Source organism: Musa acuminata, chromosome BXJ2-4, assembly GCF_036884655.1.
Source record: "Musa acuminata AAA Group cultivar baxijiao chromosome BXJ2-4, Cavendish_Baxijiao_AAA, whole genome shotgun sequence".
Taxonomy (NCBI): Eukaryota; Viridiplantae; Streptophyta; class Magnoliopsida; order Zingiberales; family Musaceae; genus Musa; species Musa acuminata.
In genome coordinates, this window is record NC_088341.1 from 10320620 (window position 1) to 10334368 (window position 13749).

At 35.1% G+C, this 13749-nt stretch overlaps 1 protein-coding gene across 1 annotated transcript; it reads right to left on the bottom strand.

Moving 5' to 3' along the window:
• Positions 1–33: 33 nt before the first annotated feature.
• Positions 34–3862, bottom strand: LOC135609957 (uncharacterized). Its single transcript, XM_065103803.1, has 8 exons — positions 3637–3862; positions 2633–2896; positions 1430–1501; positions 1237–1304; positions 1002–1152; positions 838–918; positions 661–750; positions 34–561 (listed from the first exon to the last, which is right to left on the bottom strand). Exons 2-8 carry the CDS (start codon positions 2891–2893, stop codon positions 457–459), a joined length of 828 nt encoding a protein of 275 aa, XP_064959875.1. The 5' UTR covers positions 2894–2896; positions 3637–3862; the 3' UTR covers positions 34–456.
• Positions 3863–13749: the final 9887 nt, after the last annotated feature.

Here is a 13749-nt window from a genome sequence, read left to right on the forward strand (position 1 = left end):
TCACAACCAATGATTTTAATGAGTATTCACAGCTAAATTCAATCATTAAACTTACTATATAATTGAATAGATTGTGACTTTATTTACAAAGAACACAACATTTATAAGGGTGTAGCCAATTCATACATTTCATCACATACATAACCACACTTCATCTTCATGGACTCGAAGAGAGTGGCACCATTATGTTGGGTGAAAGTGAAACTACCTAACATACTATTTACAGTTTTTGATACCTCTGCTACTTGCTATGCAAGTATTATAAAGCTCCTGGAAACTAAATGAAGCTTCGGTGGTAAATTTACTAGCTGCGGGACTTTGAGTTTTTCCCTCTCTTCTGTTTTATTCCATTTTCCTTCTTCAGTTTGGGAATGAGCAAAACCGACAATTTTTTGCATCACCAGAGATACAACAAGAATATCACAGGACTAACTTATGTGCCCAAAGGCATTTCGGTTAATGAATGTGGATAAGATGCGATGGAGGTTGAGTCGATTGTGAAGAAGGGTGCAGATGCTCATCCTCTCTTTCCGATGCTGAAATAGAAGATTCTTGCATTTCCTGCAATGGAGAAACATTAGCTGACTTGAAGAAAAAGAAAGAAATTAGATGTTTAATATATATCTAGAAAATGTAGCAAAATATTAAAAAAAAAATTACCTGCAGTTGTTGCCGTTGGTAAAATGTGGTAAGTGCTCTCAACATAATGTAGAGAGGTAGGATGATGCCAGCAATCCTCAAGAGCAACAGCTAGTTTTTGGTGAAAGTATAAGTCAACATGTGAGAAATAATATAACCTTTTTTTTGCATATATATTGAGTTCCAGTAAAGCCTTACTGTGAAAAGCGGGATCGAATACTGCTCAGCTCCACCCGGGATAAATGGGAGAGAATGGTGAAGAACCAAAATAACCATGAACTGGAAACAGAAGATTCCAATTTTCAACTGCTACCTCATAAATAAGAGTTGGAATTTCATAAAAGGAAAGAAAAGCAACTCACTGTGGCAGCCACTGTGCGGCAATACATTATGCTTCTAGTGTTTGAAGCTGCATGGTCATAGTAGCTGGATGCCAGAAAAGCACGGTCAGTTTGGGTCATTGTTATATATTGATGATTGTGGATATCCCGCCTTGAAATCTCCCAGTTTCCCCTAAATGGATCATATTTCAATCGTAAGATCATTTGGAACCCAAAAATTCACTGCATTTTAGTGAAAAAGGATCAGAGTGAGTACCTGAAATTCATAGGAGTAGTCCCATAAAGAAACAACTTAGGAGGGGCCGTATAACCTGGCTGAAATTGCTGGATCCATATTATAGCACGAGTGATAAGAGATTTAGTCAAACACTCTGCCACTTGAAATTGGAACGACTCGACCATGGATGCACATATGAAGGTTATGTATCAAGAAAACAATCACGAATTACCTGAAGGCATATCTCGCATGTGGTGTCACCTTTTTCGTTACACCACTTCTGCACACACTTGCGGTGAGCATACTGCAGGCAGTAAAAGATCTGATTAGAAGATATATTTTACTTTATAAAAGCAATCACTATTCAATATTAATGAGCAGATTTGTCTCAACTGAAGAAAGCTTCACCAATCTTGCTCATTAAATTGTGTTCAACCAGTAGCAACTTTCCCGTTAAGTCTTTCTGGACAAGCAGTAGTATGCACTCAGCATCTAATGCTTTTTCTACCAAAGTGAATTTTCAGTGTTACTGAATGACATCATGGGAAAATTTTGAATAAACAACAAGTTGGACATATTGAAAGCTTTTGTTCTATGCATCAGCTATGATGAGTTTATCTTTAGAAGTTATAGCTTAAAAGTGTCATTCTTTCTGGTCATAATTCGCAGTTTCGCACAACCAAAAATAAATGCCATGTAGAACAAGTTGTTGCTGATGATTTTGTTTAACACAATCCGATCAACTGCTTTTTAACGTAGGAGGCAGTACCAAATGAAAATAGGAGCAACTGATATTATCGAGCTGCGAGCTAAACCAACAAGCGCATGATAAAATATTTGTAAAGAGAGATAAAGCACAAACGCAGAGCTATAGACATTCTCCATAAGACCACTGTTTCCATTCTCATTAAGCTAAACTTCAAATGCTGAATTGGAACATTTTGCAATCCCCTAAGAACACTGCCAATTATGCTATTATAGAAATATAATAGGAAACTGATCATTCGGTTCTTATATGATACCTAATAAACAAGCAACCTTCTCAGTTTGATGCAAGGAAGGCTACTTCACTACTCAGCTAATCAACCATTATACGAAAAAGAGTCAACACCTGAAAGTTAAATTACTAATTAAATTACATCATTCATGATCAAATAGCAATCACATCAACAAAACTACTCTCGTAGTTAAAGTTCCAGATTCATGTTGAATGTTAATTAGTTATACTAAAAAACTGCTGATGTTTCTTGTTGCACCTACCGTCCACCACCGAAGTGTTGACATCACTATCGGTATTTAATCCCTGATACAATGAAGGATTTGCAACTAATAAAATAGTCTAGCAAAACTATCCATCTTAATTGCATCATACCGAGAAATAGACGTCAACATGGAGTTGTTCTACAGTTTAGGAAAAAAAGTATATTCCTTTTACCTTTAAGCTTCCACAGCAGGAACAGGGAATCTCCATGTTAGCATCCTCATCCTCATCCTGGCAGATTCGGCACTCGACCAATTTACCAGTGAACACCCCATCCCCAACATGTTTCTTCTTAGGAGAAAGATCAGTTTCCTTCTCCACTGTTGACAATGAAGCAATTGGTGTGTTTGACCCCTGATTTATCCTTCCTATGGCAGCTTCAAGGGTCGACTCCGTGAGCAAGCGGTCCACCAACAACACAAAATGGTCCCCCATTCACTTCATGATTACAGAGAAAGTAAGACAAAATCATCAAATAAATCCATATCCATTGAATAGACGATACTCGGCTAAAATCCAACAAATCAATTAAAGATTATTCTTTTGCAATTAGGTTTTCATGCTATAACTCGAAGAACGGACAGGAGGACTCGAGCTCATACAAGAGCAAGGATTTAACTGCTTTCAAGAATAGAAAGAAACCAAAAGAAGAACATATACAATATGAAACGAGGGCTCGATAGAACATGAAAAACTTACAGAAAAAAAGGGGCAAAGGCGGAAGCCAATCGAAATGAATCAATTTTCAAACGAAAAGACATCAAGAAACGATAAACAAGAAAAATATGGATGAACATATAAGGTTTTGGAACGAATTTAATAGCTCTAATACCTGAGAACTTATGTGGATTCAGAGCTTTAACAACCCTAAGATTTCGACCATCAAAACAAGTAACTTAGTAACCCAGAAGCCAAAAAAGGAAGAAAAAAGATGGAAAATTTTCGAAAAGGAGACGCCTTTCTCCATAGACAAACAAAGAGAAACGTTCCAGAAAGAAGCGAAGGACCATCTAAACCCTCTACAACAACAACAACAGCATATGGATAGAAAGCAGAAAAGAAGCATAGCACCATGAAAGGAAGTATCGACCATTACAGAACAGCCAAAACAAGCTAGAAAAGGGGGAAGCAATGAAAAAAAAGGTGGCAGCTTTTCTAAGAGTCTTCAAAGGTCTCACCTTTCTCCTCAGGAGAATACCGGCAGCCGAAGAGAACGAGCAGGAAGACGAGGAGAAAGAAGGCTTATGAAGTGCTGTTTGGATACCTTCGAGTGAAGAGAAAAGCATGGTGGGAGGAAAGGAAAGAAGGGGTTTAAGAAGGAAGCAATAGATGCAGTGCGGTGTTGAGTTCATACAAAAACAATTCAAAACCAAATCCTTTTCATTCAATCCAAATCCACTTCTCTCTCCCTCTCTCTCTCTCTCTCTCTCTCTCTCTCATATTCTTTGATCCAAGGACAAGATAGGTGCTATGCTGCATTAACTTCTTCCATCAAATCATCCCACATCTACTGTATGATGAGGTTTGTAATATTTATATACATTGCAAGTAACAAAGTAGCTTCATTTTGGTGAAACCAGCCTTGGAAGTAAATCATAAGAACTCATAAAATTATCATGAAAATAAGCCAACTGAGACAATTTTTTCTTCTTTACAACAAACAAATAAAAATCACTGTGCTGTTTTGATGGCTACATCTCTCTTCTGTGCAGTCATTTTCCAAGCTCAGATCAGAGTATATCCATCCAAGGGATGTGGTCATCGTGGCTCACCTATGCAAGACCAAGAGGTTTGGGATTTTAATATGGCTGAGGTTGGTTTAGTTGGCAACCTCCCCTATCAAGTCACGGCTTTTAGGCCTCCTTGTGAGATGATGCACTTCCAATTTAAGCAATAGTATATGGTGAAGGGGGCTCTCACGGCATTGGCACACCTCAAGAGATCTTTGGGGATGGTATCAGGGCTTTGTGGTTGACCAACCTGCCACCTCTCCCTTCAAAGGTTTTGGGTTCATGTTGGGAAACATCACATCACATCACAGTGCCTTGTTGAAGATGGAGAATAGGCATGTAGCCAAGTTTCTCCAATGCTAATTTAGATTCTCCCCCCAATAAAGCACAATGGTCATTTTCAAAATGTGGCCAGAAGCAAAGAAAAACAACTCTTGACAAGAACTTCTTTTTCTGTTCATTGAACTAAGCCACAAAGTTTGACCAAATATCAAAAGATATTGTTTTTTTTTCATGTTTATTCATTTAATATATTCATCAATTTTTATTTTTTATCAAACATACACACTATACTTATAGTACAGTTTTGTTCTTTAGAATTGATACCAATGGTTGACACATGGAGAAATAAATTTGATAGTTCCAAATCACACAATTTGTAAGTGCTAGTAAAGCATTAATACTTATCTTTTCAATAAGAAATTACATTGTATGATGTGGCGTTTCGTCGCTTCTTTATTCATATATTTTTTTTTTTATCGAACATTAGGATGATTATTTTTGGATATTGGAGAACAGGTGATAGATATCTAATGTTCGATAAAAAAAAATATATCATGCATTGAAGCATCCAATTCTCATGTTTTCAACAAGAAATTACATGGCCTTCAGGTACAGAAACATTCTTTCTGGATAAACATGGATTCCATATGATGTGGCTTTGACTCAATTTTCTCTCTCCTCATGGGCAAATGATGTCGGCACAAATCTTCTATCATAAATCGATAAGAATGTTTGAGAAATGATCATCTTGGTCCACTGAGACACTAGACAAGTCAAAGCAGCATACCCAGATTTTGCTGGTCAAACCTATTTGTCCCATGGTATAGTTTATCATGGACTCTTCATGGTCAAACCAGCAGCAGAAATTAATTGAGCAAGTCTAACTAGAAAAAAAAAAAAAGACTCCCAAATCAGTGAGATTCATAGAACACCAAAACCTTAAATTCTTCTCATTGACCTGATAAAGAAACTCTGATCTCAAAGCAATTCTTTCCCTCCTCAGATCAACATGCAGTTCATGCTCAGAAGAGTGGAGTTACTGATGTTTCAAACCATGACAAAAGTCAAACCCTCGAGATGTTATTCAAAGTCAACCCTCAAAACTAAAAGAATGGGAAATATATGGTGTTATAAATGGCTGTGATGACATGTCCACATCATGAGCATCAAATAGGCATCCAAAATAACAATGAAAAGTAGTGGTTGATCATTAGCTCTTCTAAATCATTATCCTTACATATCGAGGATTTAGATTTTTCCAGACTGATGCTTAGGGAAGAGAATCTCTCAGAATTTCAAGATGTGTACATGTTGGATAGGAAGCAATTCGCAATGTGTGATGTGTATGCTGCTGCAGTTTTTTGCATGCTCAGAAGAAGAGCCAACACTTGTGTCCTTAGGAATCCAATGCAAATCCTACTTCATTGCTGATCGAAAGAATTCATCCAATCAAAATCATTTCAGCATTATTTCGGATCAGCTCTGATCAACAATATCAAGTCCAAACTTTAGAAACTGATAGTGACTGCAGCAGATGCTCTCGAGCTAAGAGTTGCAGCAGAGCATGACCAGTTCACTGCAAGATAGATAGATTCATTTCATCTGCCAAACTATTGGCTTCACATACTGGTTGGCATTTAGTGCTTCCACAGAGAAAATAATGGTCTGCTGGATCGCCAAGTAGCCCAAAACTGTGAGGAACCTGAAGAAGATATGTGGCTAAGCAATGAAAGAGATTGTCATGACAGGATGGATCACAAGGCTATGTGGCTAAGCACAATCAGAAACCTTCTTTTGTTGATCGAGTGATTTGCTTGCGGTAGACAGAACCAAATGAGTTCTTCCTAAATGAGATTCTACTCTCACATATTGATTCAGTAAAATGACAAAATGAGATTCCCCCATTAAACTCCTCATATCTTGGATCTCTGTCTCTTCAAGCTCTCTCACATCACTAGCAGTTTTAGAATTCTAATCCTTTCTCTGCTTCTGCTTCTGCTGTGCTGTGATTTCTTTTCTCTTCCTAATGATTAACTTAAAAAAATGGCAAGAAAATCTCAGCTAGTTTATGGATCGTTGGTCTTCAAAGTTACCTAAGATTATCCTCAGATGAGGATGAAGGAGAGGTACAGTTACAGCTGTTGGGAAAGGACATTTATTGGGCAGAAGAAGTCCTACAAATCGAGGGATCCAAAGCTCAACTTGATGATATTATCTGAACCAGTCAGTTATGGATCTTAGAAACACTGATAGACATCATATAATCATAGAAATATTTATCATACAAAATCAATAACTATATAGTTCCTCTAAGAACAAAACTATATGTATTGATCTTCTTCAAACTACGCATTAAAGTCTTCTATCACACTACTAATAATAATATTTGACTTGAGAAAATTAAAAAGAATATACATTAAAGTTGCCAAATAGTAATTAATACAAACAGAGATCTCAGCTAAGAAGAAAACCATGAATTCATCTCTCCAAAAAGCTCGATCGAGTTAAATATATCCATCCACTAAATGCTATGCACATCTGGAATCATTTTTATATAGGTTTCAGTTGTGCTCGTAGAAAGACTATAAGAATGACACACTTCGGAAGTCGTGTAAGAATTCTCTGTTGGCCCCCTCTCTGCATCAATCCTGTAGTGACCGGAGAGATCATATCTGTTCTTTCCACCGTAACGCTGCCTTTGTCCCCAGTCACACTTACTGCACTACCAGCAGAATAAAATACTGATCATGATCATGACAAAGACTAGCAGTCATACTTCCATTATGTATCAAGATGGTCTTTGTGAGTCCAATCCATCTAATCACTTTGGTCAGCATAATCCATTATGTGCAAGAAGCAATCAAGATGGTCTTTGTGAGTCCAATCCATGTAATCACTTTGATCATATTATGCTGAAAGCTTGTTATCTAACTGAATCCTGTGAAGTAGCACTCATAGCTTGTAATCATGCATGTTCATTGCACTGTATCACACATTGTCACAATTGAAGTCACATCTATTATTTTTAGATATTTGTATGATTATTCATAGATATATTAAAAAAAATTATATAAAATTATAATAAGTTTTTTTATTAGAAATAATGTTGATGGGAGTGAATCTCCTGTTTATCTTAAACCATCTGCTTTGATCTATAAATAGATAAGATTTTCTAAAGATTATATATATAAAAGAAAGATTATAGAACTATTCTCATTTTTCCTTAGTCAATATTTTATCAAGAGAAAAAAAAATAAGTCTAATTTTTTCTGTAAATTAGTTTGTTTGGATTGAATGATTATACATTTAAAGAAGAAGAAAAGTATTCTAAATGATATGGAAAGGTACACTATCTAATATTAATTTTTTTACATAATAATAACATAATTATAATTTTTATATGTACATATGCTTACAGCATTTCCTCTTCTTATTGTTGATTGGATGGTGTAGACTCACAAGTAACCAACAAATTAAAAACAAAATATAAGTAACCAACAAATTAAAAACAAAATATGATTATCAAATATCATATATCGGCATGGCCTATATTGGATATGGGCCTAAAATGGACAGTTGAATCGAAAGCAGTATATTAAGGTTTTCGTCAATATAAAATTTTAAAAAGATAAATAAGTGATGTATTTGTTAAATCTCGGATTTTGATGATGAAACCAATTGATAGTGTTTATGATTTGATCTGCGTTTTGAGTGATGCAATAAGCTTCGATCAGGGACATACAATTAAAGCAGGAAGAATCATGTTGGGCCAGAGAAAAACATGTTAGAAGATTGGACGTCACGCCAAAGGATCAGTCGACGTATCGGCAGAAGGCTTCGGGCCATGAGTTTGGGCATCAGGCCAAGAAGAGTGGATATTGCACTAAGAAAATCGGAGTTTCAGAGGTCAACTAGTTGATTGGGCAATAGGCTAAAAGAGAGGACGATGCGCCAAAGAATCGAACGAAGCATCGATGAACCAATGACATACCGAACATAATTTGATTAGCTTAGTAGTAATTGTCTAGATCAAAGTGAGTTTTAAGTATGCAGGATTAACTATGATAGCAAGACATAAAGCAAAATGAAGTCCCGAAGTCAAAAACGTAATTTCGTTGGGAGTTCGAGAGTTCGTCGGAAGTCCAGACGTTCGGAAGTTCTACCGGAATTGATCGAGAAGTCCAGGAGCTTGCCAAAGAAACTCATCAGAATTCACCAAAAAGATCGTCGTGAAGTCCAAGAGATTGCTAGGAGTCCGTTGGAACATTGTCAAGTGATCGTCGGAAGTTCGCCGGAAGAAACCTAGACTTACGAACTTATTTAGCTTAATAAATATCTTAAATTTTATAGTTAGTACATAATTGGAATTAGAATTGGATTAACCCAATTAGGGGCTAGTTGGGCCCATGTATGGACTGTGTTGGGCCAAGTGAAATGCCTAAACAATGACCCAACAGGTGGCATCGTCGTGGCATAGTCTCTAAGACTATGTCAGGTGATGATACCGCCAATCTAGGCAATGGTACCGCCCAGACATAGTCTTCGAGAGACTGTCAGGCGGTGGTACCACTTAGTGGCAGAGTGTCAAGCGGTGGTATCGCCAGATTGGGCGATGGTACCGTCCAATGTCAATGCTGCAGGTGGTGGTACTGCCAGGACCCGGGAAACCCGGGATGAGATATTTTTAGGCTCTAAGTTTGAATTAACTTGAGGCCTATAAATACCCCTCTCATCCCTGGTTAACAAACATATAACTAAGAACAAAAAAGGAAAGAAAACGCTATTGTAATTATGTGTGAACTCCTCTCAAAGCTCTAAGTATTATTGTAGTTTGAGAGAGGAGTAGGGGGGTTGTAAAGGTTCTCTCCTGAATTTGTCGAAAAAAAAATTGAGTTGTAAGGGTGGTTGATCTTCACCCATTGAAGGAAGATCGATAGTGGATGCCGGTGGCCTCGACGGAAGATGAATCAGTGGAGTGAATGTAGGTCACGACGATTGAACCACTATAAAAATCTGGTTTGCGTTTCTTTTAAGCAACTTACTTTAACTGCAAACTGCTTTCTTATAGCTTTCACTATACTCCCTTACGCTTCCAAGTTAATATCTTTCCAAAATGGGTTTTATCGTATGAAGAATTTTTTAACCGATGTAATTTTATCTGCTGTACTAATTCACGCCCCCCCCCCCCCTCTCTTAGTGCCGACTCGTTCCTAATAATTGATATCAGAGCCTATATTTTCTCGCTCTCTCGTTTGTCCTCCCATGTTCGGGATGAACTATACATATTGGAAAACTCAAATGAGAGTTTTCTTGCTTTCTTTGGATTTGGATTTGAATTTATGGAATATAATCGAAAACAATTTTCAAATGCCTTCTCTTCCAATGAACCATTGGAATGATTCGGAGAAGAAGACTTTTTCTTTAAATACTAGAGCTATAAATACTCTATTTTGTATCTTAGATAAAAATGAATTCAATCAGTTTATACTTGCAAAACAATCTTCGAGATTTGGTATACACTAGAAGTAACTCATGAAGGCACGAATATAGTAAAAGAGTCTAGAATAAATCTTTTGATTCATGATTTTGAATTATTTCGAATGGAACTAAGTGAGACTGTTGGAGACATGTACGCTCGTTTTACAGATTTCGTCAATAGTCTAAAAGCTCTTGGTAAAAGTTTTTCGAATTTTGAACTTGTGAATAAAGTTTTACGATCACTTTCTAAAAATTAAGATTCGAAAATAACTACAATACAAGAGACAAAAGATCTCAATATTTTTCCACTTGAAGAACTTTTTAGTTCATTGATGACTTATAAAATGGTGTGCAATACACGTGAACAACTCCAGAATAACCTTCCAAAGAACATGAAGGATTTTGCACTTGGAACAAAAAGGGACCACAGCAAAAGCAAGTGATGATGAACTTGAACTTCTCACAATAAAGTTTAAAGAGTTTTTAAAACAAGAATCAAAGAACAAAAATAAACTTAAAAAGAACGTAACTACTTGCTATGAACACAAGAAAAATGAAGCACTTTGAGATAGATCGAGCTCATCCGATGATGAGGAGCAAACCGATGAAGACGAAACGATAAACTTTGCCTTAACGGCTCTCGACGATGAGGTAAATGACTCACTCGAAACCCCCTTAATTTATTTTGAAATTACTTGATGCATTTCATATGTTGCTTTTAAATTAGTTAGTAAAAAATATTAAATAAATAAATAAAATGTGATCATACTTTTTTTTAGATAATTTTGAAAATAATAATGATAATCACATGTTTTATGAAAATATAATAAAATATTAGATTTAAATCTAATGATTAAGCCTATGTATGTTTTAAGAAAAAATAATATGCATCTAAATTGATGATTTTCGATTTTGATTGAAAATGCTCAATGAAATCATGCTTGATGGTTTTTATGACAAAATTTACTTTTCTAAACGTTGATGCATATTTTTATTTGGCATAAAAAGACAAAGACATGCTTATATGAAACAAACAACTTCAAATAAAACACATAAAAGGGAATACATTTTTCATCTCTATCTTTTTTATTTTTCGATAAAAGATTATTGAATCCATGTATATTATGCTTTTATGAATCTCTTGGACTATGAAAATGATTTGATGAATTTGAATGAGTTTTATCGAGACTTATAACATGAAATCTTTTATGAATCAAGATCGCTTATTTGATCTCCTATGCTTCTTCTTGTCATTTACTAAAGAAGAGAATTTTATAGATGAATCATGAATTTTTTAGAATTATAACTATTTTTTTAATTAAGACATTATGCATGAATCAAGTTCTCATGTGAATCTATCCATGTTGCCTTCATTGAATTTTCCAAAGAATAATTTTGATGATGATTTTGGATCTATTTTTATATAACTAATGATATGATATATCCAACTAAATCATTTATCATATTTACGACTTGTGATATATTTAACATGAAACATCTTTCTTTATGCATGTATGATTCACTCTTTTAAGAGAATATTTATCAAATCGTGATAAGATGAGATTCTCTTTATATGAATCAAGATTTTTTTTCATGATCTGCTAAGAATTCTTTTCGTTATTTATTTAAGAGGAGATTTGTTAAAATGAATCATAGTGTCTCTTGATTTCTCAGAATTATAACTTGAGAATTCATTTTATAAATCAATATTATTTACTATGATTCTTTCTTTTCCCTATTTAAGTTATCCAAAAATATATTCACAATTTGTCTTCATTACTTGTGTATCTCATCACCAAAATTCTCTTGATATTTTTCATGTGATGATATGAAACTATGCATGAAATACTCATGAATTTATTTTGATGCATACAAATGAGAAGTTATGATCATGCATGGTTGGATGTAATGTAACTTGACATTTTGAGACCGTCATGATTTGAATTGGTTATGATTTGAAATGATGCATGTAATACTATGATTTGTTGCTAAAATGATGTATCATAAATGCTCAAGTATTTTGTATGATATGCCCATAGTGATGATTTGTTTTTGGTATCATGTATGAGGATGAAATATAAGGTTTTGAAATTATGCATGTTTTAATTTGAAACTATAATGATGCACAAATATATTGATACTTTACCTTTGTCATGATTTAAAAATTATTACAAAGAGAAAAAAATTATAAAATTATTTTATTTCCTTCTTTTTGACAATGACAAAGGAGGAGAAAGAACTAGCTTGTATGTTCTAAAATGATGTAAAATTTGCTAGCTTGCATGGTGTAAAATTTGTTTAACTTGCTTGATGTAAAACTTGCTATCTTTCTATCTTGCATATCTAAAACTTGCTAGCTTGCTTAACTCAAAAGAGAAGCAAGATTTGCTAGCTTGTATAATTCAAGAAGATGCAAAAATATGCTATCTTGCACATTGCAAAGAAAAGCAAACTTGTTAACTAACATCACCAAAAATTGCTAACTTGCCTATCTTAAGAAGCAAAAATGTAAACCTACAAAATTTACAATCTTGCATATCTTTTATGATGATCTAGTGATTATGCATGTTCTAAAGTGATGGAAAAGTTACTAAATTGCAAAGCTTGTATGTCTAAAACACTTGAACTTCTTCTTTTTGTTGATGATAAAGGGAGAGAAGTACGATGTTATGCATGATTTTATGATGATGTATTGCAAATATTCATGATGAAATTTGTTTTGACTTGAATTCAGTTTAAATTCAAGGTTCTATCAATATGACATATTGATAAGGGGTGTTAAGGTTAACTCTGTCATCAATTGGTTGTCATAATAAAAAAGCGGGAGATTGTTGAATCTCGAATTTTGATGATGAAATCAATTGATAGTGTTTATGATTTGATTTACGTTTTAAGTGATGTAGGAAAGTTCGATCAAGGACAGACAATTAAAACAGGAAGAATCATGTTGGGTCGAAGAAAAACATGTCAGAAGATTGAACGTCGCGTCGAAAAATCGGTCGACGTATCGATAGAAGGCTTCAGGCCATGAGTAAAATTCTAAGAACAATCAAGACAAAATAACTTATATTGGATCTCATATCGAATGGTTTATAAAGCAAAAGGAAGGGATCAATTTCAAGCTCAAGCTAAACTGCATGGGTCACACAGGTAGGATCACCTCTTGACCAAGAAATTAAAGATCCAAAGTTTTGTGATTGCTATGTGTGTTGAGGTCCACTGGTTCTCAAAGACCCTGATTAGAACATCAACCCTACAATCCCTTTATCCAAATCCTCTTGAACCCCAGCTTCAGACTCCCACAAAAGAACTTGATGGTTTTATGCTGAGATTGATAACTAGATTCGGCAAGGTCAGAAGCAGCCACCATACCATCATCTTCATCCTCTGCTGCCACAGTTGAGATTTTGATGTGAACCAAAAACAAAAGGAGAGAGAAAGAATTGTAGAGCAGCCATGTTGTAATGATCTTCGTTCAGGTCCCATGAACAGTGTTCTACTTTCTTTTTCAGCCATTTTTCCTGATAAATGAATAGTTTTAGATGCGTAATTGATGGATGGCATGAACCCAGCCTTCCTTATGTCGTCTCAGTGTTTCCCTGATATCAAATATACAAGTTCAGATAAATAATTGATGGGTGGCGTGAACCAGGCCTCCTCACCACTGACACAAGATAAGTGTTCGTGACATGATATGATACGATAGCTCATGTCTTTTTCATCGCAAGTGTCTTGATATCAAGATAGATTTTTCTTGTTTTTGGACTAGGCCAGATGTTGAAACCCATGTTTCTACATGGA